The 26,573-nt window shown below is 53.4% G+C and overlaps 3 protein-coding genes and 1 long non-coding RNA gene across 10 annotated transcripts in view; 2 read left to right on the top strand and 2 right to left on the bottom strand.

Annotated features, from left to right (window-relative positions):
• The window catches only part of ZBTB4 (zinc finger and BTB domain containing 4), a 33,330-nt gene extending 29,875 nt beyond the window's left edge, over window positions 1-3,455 (bottom strand). The window contains exon 1 of the mRNA XM_083706543.1: window positions 3,296-3,455. The gene's annotated coding sequence lies outside the window, so the exon portion shown is untranslated. The remainder of the gene's footprint in view (window positions 1-3,295) is intronic.
• SLC35G6 (solute carrier family 35 member G6) lies at window positions 1,320-11,333 on the top strand. 7 transcript variants are annotated; one of them, XM_083706965.1, is made up of 2 exons: window positions 1,320-1,369; window positions 9,577-11,333. In XM_083706965.1, the coding sequence occupies exon 2, from the start codon at window positions 9,617-9,619 to the stop codon at window positions 10,682-10,684; it is 1,068 nt and encodes a 355-aa protein (XP_083563091.1). In that variant the 5' UTR covers window positions 1,320-1,369; window positions 9,577-9,616; the 3' UTR covers window positions 10,685-11,333. The 7 variants fall into 7 exon arrangements, with proteins under 7 accessions (XP_083563091.1, XP_083563089.1, XP_083563095.1 ...); XM_083706963.1 differs by lacking the exon at window positions 1,320-1,369 and adding an exon at window positions 1,759-1,880; XM_083706969.1 differs by lacking the exon at window positions 1,320-1,369 and adding an exon at window positions 5,707-5,730.
• A 9,782-nt stretch (window positions 11,334-21,115) lies between these two features.
• Window positions 21,116-21,783, bottom strand: LOC310830694. The gene is made up of 2 exons (XR_014557678.1): window positions 21,266-21,783; window positions 21,116-21,224 (listed from the first exon to the last, which is right to left on the bottom strand). It is a non-coding gene; the product is annotated as an uncharacterized lncRNA (long non-coding RNA).
• Window positions 21,784-23,941: 2,158 nt separating this feature from the next.
• Window positions 23,942-26,573, top strand: part of POLR2A (RNA polymerase II subunit A) — a 32,211-nt gene continuing 29,579 nt past the window's right edge. Inside the window, exons 1-3 of the mRNA XM_083706497.1 lie at window positions 23,942-24,363; window positions 25,534-25,666; window positions 25,857-25,993. Of these exons, the coding sequence (XP_083562623.1) occupies window positions 24,274-24,363; window positions 25,534-25,666; window positions 25,857-25,993 (360 nt within the window). The 5' untranslated portion in view covers window positions 23,942-24,273. The remainder of the gene's footprint in view (window positions 24,364-25,533; window positions 25,667-25,856; window positions 25,994-26,573) is intronic.

A 26,573-nucleotide genomic window follows, 5' to 3' on the forward strand; every position in this document is an offset into this window, starting at 1 on the left:
GCTCCTTGGAAGGAAAAGGTACCCCTGACCAGTAGGTCCAGTCATGGCCGACTCTGGGGTTGCGGCGCTCATCTTGCTTTACTGGCCATGGGAGCCGGCGTCCAGCTTCCGGGTCACGTGGCCAGCATGACTAAGCCGCTTCTGGCGAACCACAGCAGCGCACGGAAACGCCGTTTACCTTCCCGCCGGAGCGGTGCCTATTTATCTACTTGCACTTTGACGTGCTTTCGAACTGCTAGGTTGGCAGGAGCTGGGACCGAGCAACGGGAGCTCACCCCGTCGCGGGGATTCGAACCGCTGACCTTCTGATCGGCAAGTCCTAGGCTCTGTGGTTTAACCCACAGCGCCACCCGCGTCTCTTTTGGAAGGAAAGGCAGGGTGGAAAAAAGGAATAAACAAGAGAAATAAACATATGAGAATGAGGGCAGGGGGGCGTGTCGAGAGGGTGTGTTCGGTGGCAGAGAGAAGATCTGAGAAATTTGTGTGTTCGTGTGTGTGTGGAAATGAGGTTGCAACGATGGCCTAAGGGATATGGGGTTATTAAAACCAGTTCGAGAGGGGGGAAATCCCCAGCCTCAGGGTTTCATAACGGCGCCGCTAAAAGGAATCTGGATGTGACCCTGATTTTCCTTCCCACTTTACTTCCCGCTGTAAGCTGAGATCGGCCACCAAAAATGTGAAGTATTTTCCCCAACCCCGGCTGAGGAGGGCATGACAGCATACGGAAGTGTGCCGGTCCTGTGTTTTCGGCTGAGGAGGAACGAACGGCAGGCCGGCAGCCTTGCCCTAAGCCGGTTGCAAACAGCAGGGCCTTCACACAAGGCAGTGCGGTATAGTGGTTAGAGACGGCAGGGTTCAATTCCCTACTCAGTCGCAAGGGTGACCTTGGGACAGTTCCCGGCTCTCGGGCTAGCCTACCTCACAGGGTTGTTGTGAGGACAAAAAGGAGGGGACGGCGTACGCCACCTTGGAGGAAAGATGGAAAATAAATCAGTAACGTGACTGTAGGGTGACGATGTTAGCTAGGTTTGGCGTGACACCCAGTGTGGATTTTCTGCCTCAGGCCTAGAAAAATGTCCTATGTAGCTCGGAGGTTTCTGTTTAGGATTTGGCACGTAATTATGTGTCCGTCGCAGGAGTGGGATAGATTTAAGACACCGAGAGAAATTTGATATAGGGAGAAAGGGATATAGGGAAAACAGGTCTGAGGGACGTACAAGGAAGGAAGGCGAAGCGAGAGGAGGTAACAGGAAACAGAAAGGGTCTGTTGGTGCACACAAGGCTCTGACAGCCGTGTGGCGAGGTCGTCGTGAGGGATGGCAGTGCATAGCGACACGCACATCCAAGACACGCAAGATGTCTTTTGGAGGTAAATAAACAGGAGATTACGAAGGAAGGAGTCCGTGCCATTAACGGGCAATGGTTTTTTCCATCGAGTGGTAGGCTCGGAAGGGACCCCCCTGAGGGTCTTCGAGCCCAACCTCCTGCAATGCAGGGATCGCAGGGATCTGAGGCAAGCTCTGCCAACCTCCGGGTCTTTGAGGGCAGCGATGGGGCTGGTGGGAGCCGTCTTCCAAAACATCCGGGAGGCACCAGACTGGCAGGTTTGAGAAACGGCACATGGGCATGTACGTGAGGCAGGGTGCTCAGCGCCTCAAAAGCAGGGACCACGGCCCACTGTGGGCGATAAGCGAGAGGCAAACTCCTGAAGTGCGCCAAGCCTGCACTGTTTTGGGCATGGGATGAGTGCCACTAGGTCAGGAAAACAACCAGAGCTTCGGCCACGTTAACCCTCAGCGTTCCCTTGCGGAAGAGAAAACCAAGGAGAAGAAGACCGGGCGAAGAGATGAAAGCTGAACAGGATCCCTTCTCCTAATGAGGTCACCCTCACAGCCTCTCCCCCCCTTCCCCGCTGCCCTTCATGTTAGGGTGGGGGGTTCTGTTAGAGGGTGCCCATCCCCAAACACAGATCCTCTTCAAAACTCGCCCTTTCCCAATATTTTTGTATTTCTGCTGCCATGGAAAACATGCAAGCAGAGATCCCTTCTCTAACCCCAAATATCCAGGTCGCCCCGAACACTTCCAAAAAAGGATCCCCCGCTGAGATCCACCGCCTCTCTGTTAACCCATGAGGAGCATAGGAGTGCGTGAGCCTCGCGCGATCCCAGGACCCAAAGAGAATCGCCCAAAGCCGCCGGAGGCTCGCTTGCACAAGCGCGCAGCTCCGCGCGCTAGGATCCCAGATCCAGTGTATAGGATGGCTGCAGAAAAGCCGCGGAATCCTCATCTCTCTCTCTATATGTATCTATATCAGGATGGCTTCCAGAATTAAAATTAAGGAAGCCAGATCACCCACCACCACAGGCCCGACTTTTCGACCCAGGGGTCCCCAAAATATCCCGGATCGCCCAGGGGTCATTTCCGGAATAGGTGTTTGGGGAGGGGGTCTCTTCAAGGTCTCCCGTCCACTCCCCCCCGCCCCCTCCCGTGGCGTAGCGTAGGGGGGTGCAGGGGGGGCTGGCCGCACCGGGCGCAACATCTGGGGGTTAGGGTTAGGGGGCGCAAAACCACGGGTTAGGGGGCGCAAATTACTTGCCTTGCCCCGGCTGCTGACAACCCACGCTACGCCACTGGCCCCCTCCAAGAGAGAGATCGAAACATGCAATCCGTGGCGAGGATGCTAAATGCGCAGATTCGCCTCCTCTTTCGCTGCACCCCTCCCCTCCCCCCCAAAAATAACACCCAGCCAAGCAGGCTCTCCGCACCCCCCCCCCTTCCTAAATCCCCGGGCCGACCTCTTTCCCAGCGCCTGGAGAGTTCTAGAACCCCCGCCCTGGCAGGAAGAAAAAACTTTCCCTTTCTTGGGTGGCTGGGTGTGTGTATTTTTTTGGGGGGTGTCCCTCGGTTCTTTCCCTGGACTGGCGCGGACCCCCTCCCTCCCCTTCCCAGCTCCGGAGATCCGGATGCCCAATTACGCAGCTGGCTGGAGGGCGGCGCGCCCCGGCGGCGATCTCGGGCGCGCGTCGCGGGGAGAAAAGTGGCGTCGCCGCGCGCCCCGTTTGGACACCCCCTCCCCAAACACCGCGGGGCCCCGGGAGGATCCCCGACCGATCCCAACCCCATCCCGGTTGGCGATCCCGGGGACTAGGCCGCCTTGGAAAAGGGCGCTCGGTTGGGGCCCTCTCCAAGCGCCCGCGGGCAGCCTCGCCCTTGTTTTGCGCGCCCCGAGGGGAGCGCACGGGACCGGGGCGCCTCGGGTGGGAGGCTCCCCCCGTCGGGTCGGCGAGCCCCCTACCTGCGTGTCTGCTGCTGCTGCAGCGGCGCGACGAGGCAGCCCAAGATGGAGTCTTCTCGCCCCGCCATTCATGCTCGCAGCCTGCTTGGCACGGGACGCCGCTCCCCTCGCTCGCCGCCGCCGCTCCGCGCTCTCCTCTGGCTCCGGCGCTCCGCTCAACCCGCCGCCGCCGCCGCTGCCTCCCCCTCTGACATCATCGCAGAGGCTCAGCCGATTCGGAGCGGCGCCGCCACGGCAGCCGCACGCAACTTCGCCCTCGGTGCGGGCCAGCCCTCCGGCCCCCGGGACGCCCGCCAGCGAGCGAGAGCGCACGTCGGGAAGCGCTTGCCTACATCCCGGGGCTGGGGAGGTTGCGGTGCAGGGTGGGAGAAGAGAAGACACGCGCTTTCCAATCACGCGTAACGCGGGTTTTCTCCTCTCTCTCCCCGCGTTGGTCCCTGCAAAGGGAGGCGCCTCTGATCATGTGCAGAGCGCCTGGAAGCGCAACGCACTCCGGGGATAGCAGCGGAATAAAGGGGAGAGCGGGGCGGGAGATGCTGTGAAACCGGGCTTGCTCGGAAGTAGGGTTTGTGGAAGGGGTCACCGATCAGAGTGCCTTTTCGCGTAACCACGACGCATAAACCTCTCCCGGGGATGCCAACACAAGAAGAGGGAGAGGGGGCAAATATACTGTGAATTGGGGCTTACTCGGAAGCAAGTAGGGCTTTCTGGGAGGTGCCACTGAGCATGTACAAAGTTCCTTTCCGCCTTCACGCGTCAGGACGACACAAACTCTCGTCTGGCGTACGCGGATAAAAAGGAAAAGAAACGGGGGTGAGTGTAAAATTGGGCTTCCTCGGAAATAAGTCGGATTTCTGGAAGGTGCAACCCCTTCTCTAGGGCAGCCCTCTGCAAATAAGGCCCCTTGGGGCTGTATCCAAGGCCAGTTCTACTCAGATGGGCACACTGAAATTAATAGGGGCAATGGGAAACTCAGCCAGCTGCACAACCTTCAATGGGGCTTCTGCAACGTCACAGTGCAAATGTCTAACAAGGGAAATTCAGAGGTCAAAGTCTATTATTATTATTATTAATTGCATTTATATATCCCACATTTTTTCATCCAAGAAGCTCAAGGTGTCGGAGAAGTTTCTCCCCTCCTCATTTAATAACCCCACAACAACAGTAGGTTGGACAGACTGAGAGACACTGATGTCATGACCCACAAGTGATTTGAACCCAGGTCTCCCTGGTCCTGATCCTACACCCTAACCAACTATACCACAATGATCCACCCTCAAGCATGAATGTATTCTTATCCTTGTTTTATTCTTATCCCAGCTGTACATGAGCTGTGATTGAGCGGGCGAGACCAGGCGTGGGTCAGAAAGGCAGTTTCTGCATGTGGTGTAGAGGGAAGTGAGGGGAAGGTGGGGCTCGCCCGCTTGGGAAGGGAGCCCACCTCAGAAGGAAAACTCTGATCCTCAACATCCTCTGCCTTGCGGATATCTTCGGGAAAAGAAAAGTCTCAGAACTAAGCCCTACACAGATCTGGAGCGGAGTCCCTAAAATGGTTGGATGAGGCCTTGTACGTCGACTTCCGGCAACCGCTGCAGCCAAGCTGGTATCAAACATCTTGCTCTGCTTTGGACCACATCGGGGGGGGGGGCTTGATGTCTGGGTAGCCTCCACACACACTGCCCAGACTTGTGCCCAATAGCTCACTTCAGTTCTGCTAACGCAGCGGTTTGGCCTCACCCCTGAAGGCACACTCCATTGTTTTCTGGAGACAGAAAGATGCCAACGACAGAGGGGAGCAAAATAATATATAATATATAATATATAATATATAATATATAATATATAATGTATAATATATAATATATAATATATAATATATAATATAATATAATATAATATAATATAATAATTATAATAATAATGATGATGATAATATAATAATAATAATTTATACCCCACCCTCCCCAGTAGTGGTGCATGGAAGTGAGAGCTGGACCATCAAGAAGGCTGATCGCCGAAGAATGGATGCTTTTGAATTCTGGTGCTGGAAGAGACTCTTGAGAGTCCCATGGACTGCAAGAAGATCAAACCTCTCCATTCTGAAGGAAATCAGCCCTGAGTGCTCCCTGGAAGGCCAGATCCTGAAGCTGAGGCTCCAAGACTTTGGCCACCTCATGAGAAGAGAAGACTCCCTGGAAAAGACCCTGATGTTGGGAAAGATGGAGGGCACAAGGAGAAGGGGACAACAGAGGACAAGATGGTGGGACAGTGTTCTCGAAGCTACCAGCATGAGTTTGACCAAACTGCGGGAGGCAGTGGAAGACAGGAGGGCCTGGCGTGCTCTGGTCCAGGGGGTGACGAAGAGGCGGACACGACTAAACAACTAAACACAACAACTCCCCAGCCAAGACCAGGCTCAGGGCGGCTAACAGCAGGTATAAAAACAATTGATTAATCGACAATTTAAATTAACAATTGAAAAGGCACTCTGCGTGTTTTAAGGCACTCTAGTCCTCATTTGAATATTCCAGGCCTTAGTAGCACAGATTCCAGAGGCCTACAAATTGGAGCGAATTAACTCAGGGCTGTTAACTGCTCCGATCTCAGGTGGTTTCTTGCTAGAGAGCCTCTCCAACAGCTTCCTCCAGCCTAGCGCTCTGCAGATGTTTTGGCCCACACCTCTGGCAAGCCCAGCCTTATATTCCAAAAACAGCTGGAGGGCATTGGGTTGCAGAGCCCTGGAGGGGAGGGAAAAACCATTCCCTCATCCATCATCCCATATAATGTCCTTTGGAGTAGACCTGTTCATCCCTTGCAGGTGTCTAGCAAGTGTCATCCAGCCTGGGGGAAGAGGCCCTAAGGGCATGATGTCATAGTGGCACATGCAGGCAGGATGACATCACAATTTCTGCCCGGCAAGGGAGCCAGGCTAGGCGACTGAGGCAGCGTTGTGTTTGTACGGTGGCTGTGAAGGTAGGTGGGGGCTGGGAGAGTTGGGGAGGGCTCCTTCTAGAAGCCCTGCCCTTTCTTCTTCTCCATCCCCTGCTCCCCGAGTCCCGGGGGGGAAAGAGGACTTCAGAAATGGTGACTCTCTCCCCCCACCCCACCCCACTTTGTGGCACTGGATTCCCACCCTTCTAGAACCCAGGCATAGAACCCAGACGCCCTGACGACAGATACTGCAGGAGGGGAAGTAGGATCAGATCGGTGTGGGAGAGAAAGGGGGTGGTTTATAGTCACACACCCCCACTCCTGACTCCAGGAAACATGGAGGAAGAGTTCCGATTCTTTGGTTTACCTGCCTTGAATTTAGAAATCCCCGGGTTCAGACTAGGACGGCACGTCAAGGTAGGGCTGGGGGTGAAATCCATCTGAAATCAGGGACAACACTGAACTGGATGGACCATTGTGGTCCGATTTGGGCAGCTTTCTACGTGAGAAATTCCCTGCCCCGTGCAAGATCACGGGAGGCCCTTGGCTCACTGCTCCCCAAACCCACCCACCCCAGGAATATTAGGCAGGTGGTTGAGCTCCAGAAAGGAAAGGTAGACTTCAAAGAGAATCGCCTGGGTATGTGGCGTAATGGTTAGAGTGTCAGACTGTGGCTTGGGAGACCAGGGTTCGAACCATAGCTGTCAAGTGTCCTTTATTTGGCGGGACAGTCCCTTATCCCAGCGCCATGTCCTGCTGCTGTCCCTTATTGATGAGGCTTCGTTTGGCTGCTGCCTGGGCTTTCTGCCTTTGGCTCAGAGGGGCTCAGAAGTTGAACATACCTGTGCCTGGAAAATTCCTTATTTTGGCTGCTGATCCCTTATTTTCGAGGCTGCCGGTCCCTTATTTTCAAATCTGTAAGTTGACAGCTATGGTTCGAACGTCTCTTGGCTGTGAAGCTCAGTGGGTGACCGCGGGGCCTGCCTCCCGTCTCTCAGTCTAACGTACGTCACAATGTGGCACGGGGTTCGGCTGAAAGACTCGTGGGGTCCTTCCAACTCTACAATTCTATGAATCTGAAATTGCTGTTGTGATAAAATGGGGATGAGAACGATGCACCCCACTTTGAGATAAGGTGCTATGTAAATGGAATGAATAAAGAAAACTGTATTAAGAACAAAAACAGGTTATAAGGGGGAACTAGGAAAGAGGGCAGGACGTGGGTGGTGCTGTGGGTTAAACCACAGAGCCTAGGGCTTGCCGATCAGAAGGTCGGCGGTTCGAATCCCCGTGACGGGGTGAGCTCCCGTTGCTCGGTCCCTGCTCCTGCCAACCTAGCAGTTCGAAAGCACGTCAAAGTGCAAGTAGATAAATAGGTACCACTCTGGCGGGAAGGTAAACGGCGTTCTCATGCGCTGCTCTGGTTCGCCAGAAGCGGCTTAGTCCTGCTGGCCACATGACCCGGAAGCTGTACACTAGCTCCCTGGGCCAGTAAAGTGAGATGAGCGCCGCAACCCCAGAGTCAGCCACAACTGGACCTAATGGTCAGGGGTCCCTTTACCTTTAGGAAGAGGGCAGATAGACAATGGGGGGGTCGTGGATGGCAAGCAAATGAGAAAGCTGGTCCAATGGTCCAGTCCTAGCCCAGGCAAGCATTGGGGAACTGGCTGCAGAATCCACCACCTATCCCAAAAACCCTGGCAGGGTGCACTTAAACTGTGGAACTCCCTGCCACAGGAGCTTTGGTGGCCGCCCATCAGAAGAGGAATGGGCAAGTTCCTGGAGGAGCAAGGCTATTTTGGGGAGCTACTAGCAACAGTGCCTGTGCTCTGTGTCTCCACAACTGAAGGCAGCCGTGCTTCTGAATGCCAGCTGCTGGAAAACGCAGGGGGGCAGAGCACTCCTGCGTTCGAATCCTGATTGCGGGTTCCCCACAGCATAGCCACTGTGGGAACAGGATGCGGGACTGAATGGGTCATCGGCTTGACCCAGAAGGCCGTTCTTATGCTCTTAACATTTGAAAACGGTCCTCTCAACTCTCCTTAAAGGTAAAGGGACCCCTGACCATTAGGTCCAGTCGTGGCCGACTCTGGGGTTGCGGCGCTCATCTCGCTTTACTGGCTGAGGGAGCCGGCGTCCAGCTTCCGGGTCATGTGGCCAGCATGACCAAGCCGCTTCTGGCGAACCAGAGCAGCGCACGGAAACGCCGTTTACCTTCCACCGGAGCACTTTGACTTGCTTTTGAACTGCTAGGTTGGCAGGAGCTGGGACCGAGCAACGGGAGCTCACCCAACTCTCCTTACTACTACATAAATTTTTAAAATTTTTAAATAGCGTGGGTTGCCTGCGCCCGGGGCAAGGCAAGGATCCTCAGCACTGCCTGCCAATAGGCTGCAACCAAGGGGCAATAACTCCGTGACCTACACAAGTAGCAGCCGCAGCACCTGTGAGCGTTGGGCACAGCGGAGAACAGGAGGAGCCCATGCAGAGGACGCCCTCGCATCCGACTCTTGCCCAAATCCACTCCTCATTCTGCCCGCACAAACATTGGGAGATTTTCTGTGTGAGGGGGAGGGCATGCTATTTTTTAGGTATTAGTCCTATTTTCTCTTTTTTCCTTTGGAAATTTTGTGCCCCTAAGATCTTTGCACCCAGGGCAACGATCCCCATAGCTACGCTACTGCTTGGTTAACTAAGACTCCATTTCTGAGACTCACTGCCCATCTGAGTAGACAAGCAGGCAGGTTTGGATATTCATCAGACTACAAATTGGGGAATCTGGCTTAAAACCCTAAATTGACGCTTGGGAAATAATTTATCACTTAAAACAACCCCAGTATTTCCTTAAAGGTAAAGGGATCCCTGACCATTAGGTCCAGTTGGGGCCGACTCTGGGGTTGCGGCGCTCATCTCGCTTTATTGGCCGAGGGAGCTGGCGTACAGCTTCTGGGTCATGTGGCCAGGAGGACTAAACTGCTTCTGGCGAACCAGAGCAGCGCATGGAAACGCCGTTTACCTTCCCGCCTGAGCAGTACCTATTGATCTACTTGCGCTTTGACGTGCCTTCGAACTGCTAGGTTGGCAGGAACAGGGACCGAGCAACGGGAGCTCACCCCGCTGCAGGGATTTGAACCACCGACCTTCTGATCCACAAGCCCTAGGCTCTGCTGTTTAACCCACAGTGCCACCCGCGTCCCTTACTAACTTGCAACTTATTTCCGGCTTCACAGCACTCCCCCGAGGCGGGCTTGTTTAGAAACCAGGCAGGTGGCAGCAGAGGTATGCCACTCGGACAGAGATGCCTGGCCTCACTTGCAACCTCCCTTTGTTTTCCCCGCCCTCTCCTGCAGGTACCTGCTGGCTCCCAGCAATCCCTTGGCACTCCTGCCCATGGCACCTCGGCCGGGGCCCCCCGACCGAGCGGCCTGGACCGTGGCCGACCTGCTGCGGTTCTCTCCCCCGCCCTGCTCCCCGCCGCCCCCGCCACGACGCCCGCTTTGGAACCGCTACCGCCTGTCGGAAAGCATGAAGGGCCTTCTGGTGGCCCTGCTGGGGGGCGGCGTCCCGGCCGGCTTCGTGGCGCCATTCACCCGAATGGCCAACGAGGCCTCAGGCATCCCTTCGCTGGAGATCCTCCTCTTCCGCTGCATCCTGCACCTCCTCTTTGCGTGCTACCTGCGTTGCCAGAAGGCTCCTTGCTTCGGGCCGCGGGAGGCCCGCCAGCGGACGCTCCTGCATGCCTCCATCAACGTCATCTCAATCGGCTGCGCCTACAGCTCCTTCATGGTGGTGCCCAGCGGGAACGCCGCCACCGTCCGCAAGGGCTCGTCAACCATCTGCTCCGTCCTGCTGGCGCTGTGCATCGAGAACGGCCGCTTGACGGGCTACGACTGGTTCGGGCTGGTGGGCAGCACCCTGGGCCTGATCATCATGGTGGTGCCCGACCTCCTGGACCTCGACAAGAGCACGCAGCTGTACGACACCTTCGGCTATGCCCTGGCCTGCCTCGGAGGGATGGCGCTGGCGCTCGGGCTGGTCATCTTCCGGGCCCTGGACTTCCCGGCCAAGCTGGTGACGGTGGCCTTCCTCTTCGGCGTGGTGGGAAGCCTTGTGTGCTCGCCGGCCATGTTCCTCCTCCAGCAGCCCGTCATGCCCCTGGACCCCCTGACCTGGACTTGCGTGGCGGCCATCAGCTTTCTGGCGTTGGTCTCCTTCCTGTGTGCCAGCTACGCCGTCACCAAGGCGCACCCGGCCCTGGTGTGCGCCGTGCTGCACTCCGAGGTGGTGGTGACGCTGGCGGTCCAGTACTACGTCCTGCGCGAAGCCGTCACGCCCTTTGACATCATGGGGGCAGGGGTCATTCTCGGAAGCATAGTCATCATCACGGCCCAGAACATCAGCTGTGACGCGGCCGAAGAGGACGAGGACGCCAGTGACCAACTGAAGGACAGCACATAGCCACGGCGGGGCACGAGGCTCGAGCAGACTCCAGGAGGACGGACCGGAAGCAGGGACCTTCCAAAGGACCCACCAGCGAGGGCATCGCAGCTTTAAAATCCGCCCGCTCGCCCCCAACGGACAAGATGGTGGTGAGGCTTTGGACGAGGTAGCCGTCCGATGCTTTTTGGACATCTGGGTGGAAAACGGACCCAAAACCCAAATACCTTTTCTAAGGAAAGGCCAGCGGACTTGGCTGGGGCAGCTATTGGGTCCGCCTGCTTCTCAGAAAGTGGGTTCAGGGAAATGCCTAAGCCTGTGGTTTTGGTTTGATTTTTTATTGAGTTTTACGATTTTTTATCGTCACAATATCAATCGCATCCAAAGGGGGGGGAAACACATTTCCCATGTCTCCCCCTCCCCTTCTCTAAACTTCGTGGGGGTTTTTTTACGTATTAACTTCTCCTGCTTGCTTATAACTTGCTTATAAGGTTTTTACAATAATAATTGTTCTCTTATCGTTTTAGCATCATCATCATATTTTCCGTATTTATTCTGTTACTTGTGTTTAGTCGAAACTTGCTACTGAGTCCATTTCTTTAGATTGTTTCTGTAGGTGTGTCGCAAAGGGTTCCCAGTCTTTCTTAAAGTCTGTTGTCCTTGTCTCGAAGCCTTTTAGTTAGCTTTGCCATTTCAGGGTATTCCATCAGTTTTTCTTGCCATTTCGAAACCGTTCGAAAACCAAGGTGCGGCTTCTGATTGGCTGCAGGAGCTTCCTGCACTCAATAATAATAATACTAATTTATTATTTATACCCCGCCCATCTGGCTGGGTTTCCCCAGCCACTCTGGGTGGCTTCCAACAGAATATTAAAATACAATAATCTATTAAACATTAAGAGCTTCCCTAAACAGAGCTGCCTTCTAAAAGTCTGGTAGTTGTTTTTCTCTTTGACATCTGGTGGGAGGATGTTCCACAGGGCGGGTGCCACTACCGAGAAGGCCCTCTGCCTGGTTCCCTGTGACTTGTCTTCTCGCAGGGAGGGAACCGCCAGAAGGCCCTCGGAGCTGGAACTCCGTATCCGGGCAGAACGATGGAGGTGGAGGCGCTCTTTCAGGTCTACTGGGCCTTTAAGGCCATTTAGGGCTTTCAAGGTCAGCACTAACACTTTGAATTGTGCCTGGAAATGTCCTGGGAGCCAGTGTAGGTCCTTCAAGACTGGTGTTATATGGTCTTGGCGGCCGCTCCCAGTCCCCAGTCTGGCTGCCGCATTCTGGATTAGTTGCAGTTTCCGGGTCACCTTCAAAGGTAGCCCCACGTAGAGTGCATGGCAGTAGTCCAAGCGAGAGATAACCAGAGCATGCACCACTCTGGCGAGATAGTCCGCGGGCAGGTAGGGTCTCATCCTGCGTACCAGATGGCGCTGGCAGACAGCTGCCCTGGACACAGAACTGACCTGCGCCTCCATGGACAGCTGCGAGTCCAGAATAACTCCCAGACTGCGCACCTGGTCCTTCAGGGGCACAATTACCCCATTCAGGGTACACTCAAGCGTAAGCCATGTTGGAAGTTCGGCTTCCGCAAAACGTTTGCAAACTGGAACAGTTCTGGGTTTGCAGCGTTTGGGAGCCAAGTCGTTCGAGTACCAAGGTACAACTGTACAAGAAGGGAGGTTCCAACCAAACATTTGGAAGGACTTTTGGGCAGCAAGAGCAGTTCGGAGGTGGACTCTACTTCGTTGGAGGTTTTCAAGCATGGGTGGCCCTCTGTCAGGGATTCTGTAGCTCCCGTTCCTGCATTGCAGGGGGTTTAGATGGATGGCATTTGGGGGTCCCTCCCAGTTCCACACTTCGCAGCATTCTGAATTTGGCCAGGCATCCCGTCAGAGGGAGGCATTCGCAATCGACTCCCCTGCTCTGCCACCCCAGATACTGCAGATCTGTCTTCGGCTCGGGTGCCCTTAGGATGTTTTCAACAGCAGCTCCAAAGGTCTGCTCCCTGCCAGGGCTGAGGTGGGAACCTGAAGCAGCCCGAGGGCACCAGGTTGGCAAAGCCTTGGGTATCCTCGCACCCTCCCTTCTCTGCCACTGTCCTGTTCTGCCAGCAAGGGGGGAACGGGCGATGCGAAACAAGCTCGCATCCCGATTCACGTGGGACTACGCAAGTGTGACTTGGGGAGGTGTGGGGGGGGGTTTGGGGGGGTGATATTTGCGCTGTTTTGCCAGATGCCTGTGTGCTTTTTCTGACAACCTGAAAAACAGGAAACTGTAAGGATGCGGGAAGGCGGAGAAAACAAACGTCTGCCGACGCGGCTGACAAGTGAGAGAGGAACGAAGGCTGACTTTTAGCAGAGAGCGAGCCGAGGCAGCTCTGCTTTTGCACAGCAGAAGCTGCGTGCAAATGGATCCCCTGCCTTCTGTTCAGGCCTCGCCGCCATTCTGCCCTCTGGCGGCTCGCTGGCTGCAGCAGGACTTCCCAGGATGGGAAGGGGCTCCCCTCCTCCCAGTGACCAAGCCAGGCAGAGGCCTGGAAGCTTGCAAGGCAGGACACACACACCCCTGCCTGCCTCGCCGAGCTCGCTGGCATTTTCCTGTCGGTGTCCTGCAAAAGCACCCGGATTCTGAGCAAGGGGGCGGAGAATGGGATGTACAGGCCTGGTTTTATTCTCTCTCAAGGGCACTCGGTGCATTGCAAGGCGATTGGCAACATGCACAGCTCGTTTGCTACGTTTAGGTAGGACCCTCGTACCTACGGGACCACCTGTCCCGGTATGCCCCACGGAGAGCCTCAAGGTCCATAAATAGCAACACCTTAGAGGTCCCGGGCCCTAAGGAAGTCAGATTAGCCTCAACCAGAGGCAGGGCCTTTTCAACTCTGGCCCCAGCCTGGTGGAACGCTGCCTCATGAGACCGGGGCCCTGTGGGATCTGATTTCTTTCCGCAAGGCCTGTAAGACAGTGTTGTTCCACCTGGCCTTTGGCTTGGAATCCACTTGATCCCCACCCCCCTTTCCTTTTTCCTAATGTGATGGAACTCCTATTTGGGGACTTCCCTGGCTTTTTTCTGGCCCACGTAGGACCAGTCTGGATAGTTGGCCTCGGTGAAGATTTGACGTTTTCATCCCCAAAAGAGTTTTGAGTTTCTATTGAAATGAGGCTGCATTTTAATGTTGTATTTTAATCTTTTTTTTTAGTTGTATTTTAATCAATAGCTTTTATACCTGGTGTTAGCCGCCCTGAGCCCGGTCTTGGCTGGGGAGGGCAGGGTATAAATAAATTTATTATTATTATTACTACTACTACTACATCTTGCCTTTACTGAGTGGTGCACACAGGTCTTCCCCGCCTGGTTGTAGCCTCACGACAACCCTGTGAGGTGGGCTAGGCTGAGGGGGCAGCAACCGGCCCCAAGATCACATGGCATGAGCTTCACAGCCACATGGGGAGTCAAACCCAGGTCTCTCCGACAATGCGCTGGTCCCGTGGGTTAACTGTGAGGCGAGGTCTGAGTCCAGTCCGAGGGTGCAGGATGGAGGCAGTCTGTCAAAGCTGAAGCTGGGTCCAAGGCAGGGAGTCGGGTGAGGTCAGGAGCTCCGGCATAAAAGTAGGACAGGCTGCAGGCAGGAACTAGCTACCAACAATGTTGCTCCTGCAACTTGGGACTGGGGCTGGCTGGCTTTTATCTGCCCCGAGGCATAGGGCAGCCCCGGTCCACAGGTGATTCGCCTCTCCTGGCCTGGAGACAAGCACTCCTCCTGCAGGAACTTAGTTCCCTCCGCCTCTCTGCCCTGAGCTTCTGCAGCTCAGGAGTGGCTGGAGGGTTATTGGACCCAGAGGCAACCTCACCTTCCCCTGACAGGGCTGAGAGAGGAGCACCTGTAGGCAATGGGTCCTCCATCACCTCAGGAGCCAGAGCAGACTCAGCTGGTGCCTGCACCTGAGGATCCAGCACAGGTGAGGACCCTTCAGGCTCAAGCCCCAGCCCCGGCTCAGCTGGTTCTGGTGGCGGGGACTCCTGTGCAGGCTGGGATTCCTCAGGTTCAGCCTCCGAGTCCGAATCCCAGACCATCACAGACAATCTATAACCACCAGGCCACACTTGCCACCCTGCTTACTGCTCCTTCCATCCTTACCTTTCTAGCTTCCACTATCCACCTCTCTGTAATTGGTCTGCCCTCAGCTCTCACCTGCAGCTCCTAGAAGCTGTCAGCGTGCGGCAGCGGACACAACATGGAAACAGCTTCCGCTGGCAGGCTAAACCAGTTGAGGGGAGCCGATGGGTTTCAAACCATAGCTGTCAAGTGTCCCTTATTTGAAGGGACAGTCCCTTATTCTAGCGCCATGTCCCGCTGCTGTCCCTTATTGATGGATGTCCCTTAAATTTCCAAGGAAGCAGCTCCGCTCCCTCCCTCCCTGCCAGCCAGGGAGGAGGGACGCTCCAACTGTGTTGCTTGGCTGTGTTGCTCACCCAATAAGAAGTCTAAGAACGACTGGGGGGTGGAGCTTGCATGCCTTGTGTGTGGCTAGTTAATGCAAGCTGAGGGGGTTTTTGAATGCTGGACGCCATTTTGTTGCACGTGCTGCTGCAAACTTTGCAGTGCAAAGCCAGGCCGGAGAGCCATCTTAAGTTGAGGCTGCATAGGCCTTGTGGTGCATGTGATTCAGATTCTAGTCAGTTGAACCTCTGGTTACAAAGTTGGTTGGACAGTGTTCTCGAAGCTACCAGCATGAGTTTGACCAGACTGCAGGAGGACAGGAAGACTGGAGTGCCTGGAACAGGTGAGGCTGCAGGTCCCTTATTCTGGCTGCTGGTCCCTTATTTTCAAGGCTGCTGGTCCCTTATTTTCAAATGTGTAAGTTGACAGCTATGTTTCAAACCCCCAGGGAGTTAAGGACTTCCACTGCATGCAAAGACAGGCTCCAGCAGATGGAGCGGAGGAGCCCAAGAAGGCAGTTTCTGCACCTGCTGTAGAGGGAAATGAAGGGCAGATGGGGCTTGTTCACCTGGGAAGGTCACTCATGTCAGAGAAGGAAAAACTCTGACCCTAAATCTCCACTGCCTTGAGAGATATCTTCGGGAGAAGAAAAGGCCTCCGAGGACCAGTTGGGAAGGAACCCAAACTGGGAAGAGAGCAGATGCGCCCAAGTGCTGTTTGCCTGCTTCCCATAGGCATCCAGTAAAGAGTGATAGAATTGTCAAGGGAAGGGACCCCTGGGGGTCATCCAGCCCAACCCCCTGCAATGCAGGAATCGCAGCCACTGGGAGAACAGTACTCTATAGTAAATTGGCCTTTCGCCTGAGCAAGCAGCATTCTGGCTCCCTGGGCTTTGAATTTCCAATCCGTATTAAAGTGGCACCGATGGTTAATGTCAATAAAATGGATCTTCTGTTGGAGACCACCACCCAAGACCCTAGAGAGCCACTGCCCACCAGGGGCGAGAGCTGCAGGGCTGGATGGAGTGTAAAATACTTCCTGGGCAAGATGTGGTATGGAGGCTGCCAGCAAGGAGAGAGATTTGGACCTTAAAAGAGCAGCTTTGTCTCCCTGGTCTAGGTAAGGCAGGCTTGTCATCTCAGCAGGAAACATTCCCTACTTTTCCTTTCTAGCAAATGCAGGAACAGTTACTTCCTGTTTCCACAGAACAAAATGCTCCTAGCTAAATGGGTGAACGTGCAGATTATCCTACTTGGTTGGCTCAGAGTCTTGTGTGCCTTCTTTAAAGGAGGTCAGTATGTATTACCCCCATATTACAGACTGGAGGAAAAGGTCTGGGGCATTTTAGTTTAGAGAACAGGTGTGGCATAAGGGTTGGAGTATTGGACTAGGACACGGATGTCCAACAGGTCGATCGCGATCTACTGGTAGATTGCGGTTGATCGCTGGGTCCCTAGGAGCTTGGAGAGCAGGGTTCAAATCCCCACTCGGCCATGAAGCTCACTAGGTGACTTTGGGCTAGTTACCATCTCTTAGTATACCTGAAGGAGCGTCTCCACCCCCATCGTTCTGCCCGGACGCGGAGGTCCAGCGCCGAGGGCCTTCTGGTAGTTCCCTCACTGCAAGAAACAAAGCTACAGGGAACCAGGCAGAGGGCCTTCTCGGTGGTGGCACCCGCCCTGTGGAACGCCCTCCCATCAGATGTCAAAGCGATAAACAACTACCTGACATTCAGAAGACATCTTAAGGCAGCCCTGTTCAGGGAAGTTTTTAATGTGTGACATCTTAGTGTATTTTTTTGTCTTTGTGGAAGCTGCCCAAAGTGGTAACTTGTTCCAGTACTTCCAGGTTTCGGCAGTCTGCAACCTGAAAAAATGCAACCTGGAGCGGACGCAACATGAGGTATGACTGTAAATGAGATAAAATAAAGAGGGCCAGCATATAAAATTAGCACAAGAACTTGGGATCACGAGGTAGAATGTTGGAAGATTCAGGTCATTGAATTTTAGAGTTGGAAGGAACCGTGTTCTAATGCAGGAATCCCAAACGGATCATATAACGGAGTGCCATTGAACCTTTGCTTTAAAACCGCCAAAGGAGGAGAGTCCACCACCTCCCGAGGAAGACCGTTCCTCCGGCGAACCACTCTTGCCGTCTGAAAGTTCTTCCTTGCTGTCGGAATCTCCTTCCTTGCTGCTTTAATCCCTTGGCTCAGGTCCCACTCTCCAGAGCAGAAGAAAACAAGCTTGAAAGAAACTTATTCATACAGTGCATAGTGAAACTATGGATGGCTCTAAAAGGGGATGGGCAAAATCGTGGAGGACCAGGCTGTCCATGGCTACTAGCCCATGTGATCTATGGTTTTACTTTCGGGGCTGGAGGGGGAAATGGCATCTGAACGCCGGCTGTTGGGAACCACAAGTGGAGAGAGAGCTGTTGTGCTCAGGTCCTGCTTTAGGGGGTTATCTGCTTCACATGGGGGTTACCTGGTTGCCCACCGTGAGAACAGAATGGGGTCCTGACCTGGGGCAGCTGCAGAGCTCTTATGTCCAAGTGGTTTGCCTAAGGCTGTCTATAGCAAGAGGAGTGCTCAGCTCACCCTCCTGACCGCTACCTGAGGCTAGCTTCTATGAGCGCAGCAGCTGTTGGGGTGAGAGGTGTTTCCCCCACTTCCACTCAGAGCCCCCCCGATGCATGCTGAAGAGGGCGGCCCGACAAAGGCCCTCTTCCATCTTTGGTCGCTTGAGAGTCAACACAGACGGTAAGAACACAATGCACCGCAAATCGTGTGCGGTTTTTCCAGTTTTAAGAGACAATTCCTGGCAGGTTGCAGAGTGCAAACAGCCTGGCTTTCAGCAGCTGAGCTGACCACAAGTGCTGATATTTCTAAATTCCTAAGCAGTGACTCAGCAGCTCAGACCTGAAAAACAACACAACACTGAATATGAAGGCTTCCAGTTGCCCTCCATTTCCCCGTCCTCTGGAACTAAACTTTCGGCAAGAGCCTCATGCAGTACTGAGCCTCTTAACAACGGCCGCTTACACGAGCAGAACGCCGAGGGTGTGATCCAGGAAGCTGACACTCTCTGCAGCAAAAACACACTCGCAAGCAAAAACACCACAAGAGACTTAAGTCAGGTTGTTGTTTTTTTTCCTTTTTAAAGGCAATTTATTCACAATATTTGATTATAAAAACAGACTCCGACACAGGTAGGGCAACTGCAAAGTGGGCTTTGCCACCACGGGGGCCCCAGAAGAAGACTCTCGTGCTCCAATCAGCTCATTAAAATGCAAATGTAATCAGAGGCACTTTAAGGCATCAGACTTCGGTGACAACCAGATGGCGTTCGTATTTATGAGCCCAAATCAGATTCCGCTCCTCAGGAGAATGGAAGAGTTTGCATGGAGAAGGGGGGGGGGGCAGAGTTTGCTCAAGGGAAGAAAAAAACATTCAGCCTTTGCGGAATCACCTGTAAGCCAGGAATGGGGAGAGAACCCAAATGTTGTTGGATGACATCCCTGACTGCTGTGTTGGAATCTGCCTGTGTCTGCACTCTGTCAATCACTCTGTCTTTAATTTAAAGGGCACGTAACAGGGCATGGGGACTGCCCCTTCACAGAGCTTACTTTTTAAGGCCATTGCTTCTTTTTCTAGGGGGAGAAGAACCTTGCTAGTCCAGCGAACTGGAATTCACCCTCCAGAGCCGAACAGCCAATTTCATTTTTTACAGCATGTACAACCCCCCACCACCCCCACGTAACATGCACACCTTACGCCAAACAGGGTTTTTCCTTTAAAGCATTAACATTTGCATGGACGTTCCCCATTCCTAGCAACCTCTTCTTTTCTGACTTTCAGCAAGTCCTCTGCAGCCCGAGAGCTCTCGCCCCGCCCTGTGGATCTGCTTGCTTGCTTAGCCTCCTCCCTGTTTGCAAATGCCTCAACACGCCCCCACCGGCCTTGCGTTACCAAACAGCTGGCACCCAGACCCAGTGCCAGCTGGGGAGTTACCAGCGGCTCAGATGAAGGAAGCCTGGGAGAGGAAAGGAGGCGCTTGTGTCACTCGGGCAAGGAGGAAGCCCGGCCCCCTGCTTTCGGCTGAGGCAGGCCCAAGGTCTTGCAGCCATTTCCAGCGTTGGCTGGCTCAAATCCCAATCTGGATGGGATGGCCGCGAGCACAGCACGGAGGCGAAGCGGTGCAGCCACGCCACCTAGCGGACAGCAGCATGCAGGGGAGGTGCCTGGCAGAAAGGAAGTCGACGACCAACTCAGCGCGCTGACATCATCACAAAGACACACTGAAGGCCACCTGTTCCTTAGGCTCCCTCCGAGATGCTGCCACCCCCTTCTGCACCACAGATATAGCTATTTCAGCTCTGCTAAAAGGAAAGCAAGCTTCCTGCCTGCATCCCAACCTCCCCAACTAAAGCAGCTCCTGTGTTCAAGGCTCCACAAACACTGCATCCAGCTGGGACTTCAGTTTCCCCCTTCCTACCCCAAGTCCTCCTCCTGCCCCCTTGTCACCACACTCCCTGCCACCACATCCAAGCCACTCTCTGCTGTCCCTCAGACCTGCTTCTTGTTACAGGCCCCATCCAAATCCTTGTTACAGTCTTACCCCAAATAATATATTCAAGGTGGTTTGCAATTAATAACATCCTTCAAGCACACTAGAGGGACGAGGGTGGCGCTGTGGGTTAAACCACCGAGCCTAAGACCTGCCGATCAGAAGGTCGGCGGTTTGAATCCCTGCTATGGAGTGAGCTCCCGTTGCTCGGTCCCTGCTCCTGCCAACCTAGCAGTTCAAAAGCACGTCAAAGTGCAAGTAGATAAATAGGTAAAGCTCTGGTGGGAAGGTAAACGGCATTTCCATGTGCTGCTCTGGTTCGCCAGAAGCGGCTTAGTCCTGCTGGCCACATGACCCAGAAGCTGTACGCCGGCTCCCTCGGCCAGTAAAGCAAGATGAGCGCCGCAACCCCAGAGTCGGCCACGACTGGACCTAATGGTCAGGGGTCCCTTTACCTTTAGCACACTGCTGCATTAGAGGGGAAATTAATGTGGTGCCCTCTCCATGATGGGAAACAGAGGCCAACCACATTTGTAGGACATCACCCTACAGATTAAAAGAGGATATGTGGAGGGGAAGGAGTGTTCTTCTCCATTTTCCCCCCAATGAAGATTTGTGTGTCAAGCAAGGCTCCTAACCTGCACTGGGGACGACAAATATGGCACCTGGGAAGGGGAAGCGTTCTGCGTGAACACAACCTGTGTGTGCAAGTGGATGGCAAGCTCTTCCAGAAGAGCAGTCACATTAATAAAAGTGGCGCTGGAATGGACCCTCCAGTTCAAAAACCCTGCAGTGCAGGAACCTCTGTGAAACCACCCCTGGAAGTTAGAGCAAAAATAAAGACTTGTAGCATCTTAAAAGTAGATAGTGCTGCTATCACCTGCATTCCACATTCTGAACTGTCTTTTTCCTACCTCATCTGTAGTCCCAGCTTCTAACACTCACACCCAAGTTACACAAACATAGATCTCCCTTCCTGTCTTTTACTTCCTTCCCTCTGGGGTCTCTCTGCTCTCCAGATATTTAATTCCAATGTCAATACCAACCCACTTCTTTTGATTCTCAGTATGTTAGGCACAAGTCCCCCCCCCCCCAACCCAGACGTGTTCCAGAAGATCAGCTAGGATTATAAAGGTTTACCACCAACAGACAATGTGAAGTGTTTTCTCAGTTCTGTAAACAACCAATCACTCTTTCAGCTAAACCTGCGTAGGAACCAAGTGCCTGAAGGAAAACATGGTCCCCTTACCAACCTGTCTGTGCAATTTAGGTAATCTCCACGCTCCTTCAATTACTCACAGAGCACCTTCTCCGAAGCGATGGCCCATTCAGTGAATTTACTTCAGTGAGTCTCATCTACTGCCGACACTGTTTCATGCAAAAAGGTGCTATTAAATCTTCCAGACTTTCAGAATATGTATGGGGTTGTTGTTGGTATTTTTTTAATTAAAAAAACCCCAAAACAATGTGATATTTTATCAGTTTTGTAACCTGCCCAGGCAGCTCTGCTGAAGGGTGGAACATAATCTTTTTAAATCCAAATAAACTTGATGTGGCCACTGAGAATTCGCTCTCAGCGATGCCAACAGAGCTCACTTACTTCCCATCCCAAATGTTCAGCCAATATCCCCTCCTCCACTCACTCCCAGCACCAAAAAACACCAAGCAGTTCTTAATCTGCTTCCTACACACACAGCTTTTGTCTCCAAAATCCCCATTTACGCAGCTGGCTTGCCCCAAAAAACGACACACCCTTAACTTTCAAGGGAGCCTTTTTAACTCCGCAAAAACTTACAAGGCTATTCTCGCACCACCACCCACAGGTACATTCCCCTACAAGTTAAACCTCACCTTCTCCTGATTTTTTTTTTGGGGGGGGGGCAGCAGCAGCAGCAACCAAAAGCTGGCTGGCTTCCAGAGCGAAAACCCCGCCAACCTGAACTCTTCTAATACCCACACATAAGCCCTTCCCCATCACTGCCCAAGTAATTTTCCCCATTAAAAACCACAAATTCCCACATTGTTACCTACCCCCCCCCACCAACAAAAAAAGGGGTCCAGAAATCTAATTAATTCTTCTTACTCTCCTCAGTCCAAAATGCAAAGTTTTAAGTCTTCCTGGACACCAATAGAGAAGAATTGCCTTGCCTTCCCCCCTCCCTGCCCCCAATATTTCTCCAGGGCTCCCCCCCCCCATTTTCTCACCCTATTCTCTCCCCACAAGTATCTCCAGAGATACTCCCTCGTCCCCTGATTAAAAACTTTAGATTTTAAACATTTATTTGACCCCCCACACGCATTAAAGATCCACCCCTCGTTCTCCCAAGGCCCCCCAAAACACAAATACCCCCCCCCAAAAAACCACACGTCCTGTCAATTATTTACCCCCACTTTTCACTCCTACACACCGAATCTAAACCATTCACCAGCACACACCGACCCCCCCAAGGGCCAGGCGCCCCCCATGTCGCTAAAGGGGCCCCCTCGTAAATAAAGCCCCCCCACTCAATCCCACGACCCCCAATATGAACCCCCCCATCCAACATCTAGTCAGGAAAAAAATTCCGTGTTCCTAACCCCGCCGCCCCCGTAATCGACGTCAGTTCTAGCCTTCCGTACCCCCAAAGTCTGCTTTAGGTGCCTCCCCCACGAAGGCCTCAGTTCCGGAGGTAGGCCCCGAAGCCGCGGGCTTTCCAAGGGAGAGCGGCGGGGCAGCCTGGCGCCGCCTCCCGGCCAAGCGAAATGCGCGAGCCCGGCGCTTTGAAGGCCACTCCCCGGAGCGTTCCATCCGCCTCCCCTTCGCTCTCGACAAAAGCTGGCTCTGAGAGAAACCCCGCTCCTCCACCCTCGGTCCCCTTCGGCCATTTTCGGCGAGTTTCGGAACATGACCACACCCACTTCTTTTATTTCTCCCGCCCTCCGGGGCTTATGAATAGTCAATGAGGAACGCGGAGTCCCTCGCGAAAGCAGCCGGAACTGGGGCGAGGTTCCGCCCTCTTTGCAGACCGAACCATTAGCAGGGGGAGGAGGAGAGAGTAATTCGACAAGAAAACGTATATTGCGAATTTGCAATCCGATTTAGGAGCATGTCCCATTGATGCAAAGGATGAGGTTGCGCATACAAAGCTATCTAACTCAGTAAGGTCAGATTTCCCAGTTTAAGCCACTGCTGGAAGCAGTAAGGTTTCAAAATTGTGGGAAAACCTGGTTACTCTTTTATTTGTTTTGCAAACGCTTTGCATTTATTTTCGGAAACAAAAAGCATTAACGAGTGACACAAAACCCCCTGCTGTCACTGACATTTGCAACAAGTTCTGATTGACTTTGGTCGAGGCGAGCCTCAATTTCCCCCATTTCCTTGACCCCGATTGTCATCCTAAACTCGTTTTTGTTGTTGTTGAGTCGTTTAGTTGTGTCCAACTCTTCCTGACCCCCTGGACCAGAGCACGCCAGGCCCTCCTGTCCTCCACTGCCTCCCGCAGTTTGGTCAAACTCATGCTGGTCGCTTCGAGAACACTGTCCCACCATCTCGTCCTCTGTCGCCCCCTTCTCCTTCGGCCCTCCATCTTTCCCAACATCAGAGTCTTTTCCAGGGAGTCTTCTCTTCTCATGAGGTGGCCAAAGTCTTGGAGCCTCAGCTTCAGGATCTGTCCTTCCAGTGAGCACTCAGGGCTGGTTTCCTTCAGAATGGAGAGGTTTGATCTTCTTGCAGTCCATGGGACTCTCCAGAGTCTCCTCCAGCACCAGAATTCAAAAGCATCCATTCTTCGGTGATCAGCCTTCTTGATGGTCCAGCTCTCACTTCCATACATCACTACTGGGAAAACCAGAGCTTTAGCTATACGGACCTTTGTCGGCAAGGTGATGTCTCTGCTCGTTTTACTGGTTTTACTCGGGAACAATCCCCATTGAAACCAAATGGCACTCTCCCCCGCCCTCCTCGGGGAAACAGATGCACAAACTAAAAACAGGCGATCTATCGATTTGCCAAAGGCGAACAGCCAGCCAATTCACCCAACGCCTTTTATTGCTTTCTCTCCCCCCCCTTTTACTCAATTGGTATGGCCGCACCCCCACCAATTGCGGCGCCTCCCTGCCCGCTTTTCCCTTCTCCAAACTCCTTCGCTCTAGCCACGCCCCCTTCCGTCTCTCCTCCGCTCGGAGGGGGACGCAGGCCGCGGCGCCGCCCACTTCCGCGTCCTCGCCCTTGCCGTTCTGCTCCTGTAGCCCCGTGCAGGGGGGAGAGTCTATATAAGGCGGCGCCGGAGAGCCTGCTGGCTCAGTCGCGCTTTAGAGCGCGGAGGGAGAAGAAGGGAGGGAAGGGGATAGGCGGCCGGTCGTGGTCGCGAGGGCGCGCGCGCGCGCGGGTGGGGCGGAGTTTGGGGGACGCGGCTGAGTCTTGCCGGCACCTCCCGACTCGCGGTCCGCGGGGCGGCGAGGGAGACCCAGTCCCTGAACCCGCGGCGAGCTCGGTAGGCCTCGGTGGAAACCGGAGCGTGTGGGGGAGGGGCCGCGGCTGCTTCCTGGCTGAGGCGGAGGCAGCGCCGCGTCTGCGTCACGTGACACCCCAAAAGGCGGAGAGAGGCGGAAAAAAAAAAGTGTGCAAAGATGCACGGGGGAGCGCCGTCCGGGGACAGCGCGTGCCCGCTGCGCACCATCAAGCGCGTGCAATTCGGCATCCTGAGCCCGGATGAGATGGTGGGTTCGCGCGCCGCTCTGTTTTTATATCATTTTTGTATGATTTAAAAGAAGGTGTGGTGGTGGTGGTGCGAAAAATAAGAGTGGGTGGTGGGGTCTTTCGAAGAACTTTCTCCAGACTTTTGATCGCATTGGGATTTTGGAAGGGCAATGCTGAAATAAAGAAGGAAAAAAAATGCGGGTGTGCTTGGCTTTCCTGTGGGAGAAAGGGAGATCGATTGCACCTTCCTGGAGGAGGGGGGAACACAGTGTTCTCTCCCCCTACCCCAAAAAAATGTTGGTTTGCAAGAAGCGTGCTCGCTCCTGCAAGACAAATTTCCCCACCAGTTTGCAGATGTTTAAAGTGCCACAAAACTCTGTTCTTTGGACACCCCCCGGGGTACGTAAGTGGGTTTCCTTATCATTTTTTTCTTAATAATTGAATAATTCTGCTGCTGGGACTCTTATTACTAATTTGATTTTTATGCCACCTTTTAGCAAATGATCCCGATTTGTTTTCAAAGGAATGGCAGCACAATTCCATGTTGGCATCTTTATGCTGAAGAATATTACATGCATGCACACATTTGCTCCACTGACTCCAAAACTGCATTTTGATAGAACTTTGCAGTTTTTATGTGTTTCCATATAAAACACACAGCAAGTAAGTTTCGGTTGAGCTGGCCTTAGGCTCACTCTCCTTAAAACTTGCTCACAGATCCTGCATTTTAAGTAGCATTTGTTGCTGGTCTCCCATTAAAATCTCAGAAAGCCCCTTCTGTGTGGGGAGAGAAAATCGATAAAATGGGTCTTGCTGTAGGTGGTAGAGCTTTGCTGCCGTCTTTCATTTTTCCCTGTAATCTTGATGCGAAGAGCTAGGGCAGGCTGTAAAGTTTGCGAAGCTGTTTTATCCCCGCAGTAAATTCTCTCCTGAATGGAAGGTGTCCTTCTGATAGTCTTCACTCACTTAAAAACGCTTTGTTTTCTTAGTAATGGTTCTTAGAGGACCATTAGGGACGTGACATAATAATAATAAAACTCCCCTGTTCCTTGTATCTCCCAACCTAGATATCATTCTTTTCTTCTTCTAGGGCTTCTGATGCTGTTTGGGTCCCCATTCTTGACGTCTGCCTTCCCCACACCCTGAAGACTTGGCTGATACTGATTCTGCTTTCTTTTTTTTTCTTCTAGAAACGGATGTCAGTGACGGAAGGGGGGATCAAATACCCTGAGACAACAGAAGGGGGCCGCCCCAAGCTGGGGGGCCTGATGGACCCTCGACAGGGTGTCATTGAAAGGACAGGACGGTGCCAGACCTGTGCAGGTGGGTTCTTAGGGCCATGCGCCAGGCATTTGGTACTACAACTCCCAGCAGCCCCAACCACACGGTACCAGGCTGGGGGAGACTATCCCGGGGCCTCGCTAGGAAGACTGGTTCTTGGGAAGGGGGCGAGGGGGCCAGTCTCGGAGTCGGGGGAGGCTCATGATTTTCTCGTCCTTCTGTTCTCCGGCAGGCAACATGACAGAATGCCCCGGCCATTTCGGACACATTGAGCTGGCCAAGCCTGTCTTCCACGTCGGCTTCTTGGGCAAGACGATGAAGGTTCTCCGTTGCGTCTGTTTTTTCTGCTCCAAGCTGCTGGTTGACTCTGTGAGTAATGGCTGGAGCTATGGGACATTCTTAGAAACAAGCTCAGACCAGTGAATAGCTGAAAACAGTATGGCTTTTCACTAAGTCCCCCGTGATATTGTCACAAGAAGCTGGTGAAATGTGGACAAGGGAACTGTTAGGTGGATTTGTAGCCTTTGGCTGACCAAACCCAAAGAGTACTTATTAATGGTTCCTGGTCATCCTGGAGTGGGGAGTGACAAGTGGGGTGCTGCAGGGTTCTGTCCTGGGCCCATTGTTGTTCAACATCCATATAAATGATGAAGGAATTGAGGGGATGCTCAGTTCAAATGTTTCCAATTGAAATTCCTTTTGTTACTTTGGGCGCAGTTCTCCAATCTGTCAAAAGGTCATTTTGAATCCTGATTCTGCCTTCTGCGACATTAGCTACTACACATACGCTTCAGGTCACAGACGCCGCTAACCCAGAAATAGTACCTCGGGTTAAGAACTTTGCTTCAGGATGAGAACAGAAATTGTGCTCTAGTGGTGTGGCGGCAGCAGGAGGCCCCATTAGCTAAAGTGGTGCTTCAGGTTAAGAACACACCTACGGAATGAATTA

Source organism: Podarcis gaigeae (assembly GCF_964106915.1).
Source record: "Podarcis gaigeae genome assembly, chromosome: 13".
In the NCBI taxonomy this organism is placed as follows: domain Eukaryota; kingdom Metazoa; phylum Chordata; class Lepidosauria; order Squamata; family Lacertidae; genus Podarcis; species Podarcis gaigeae.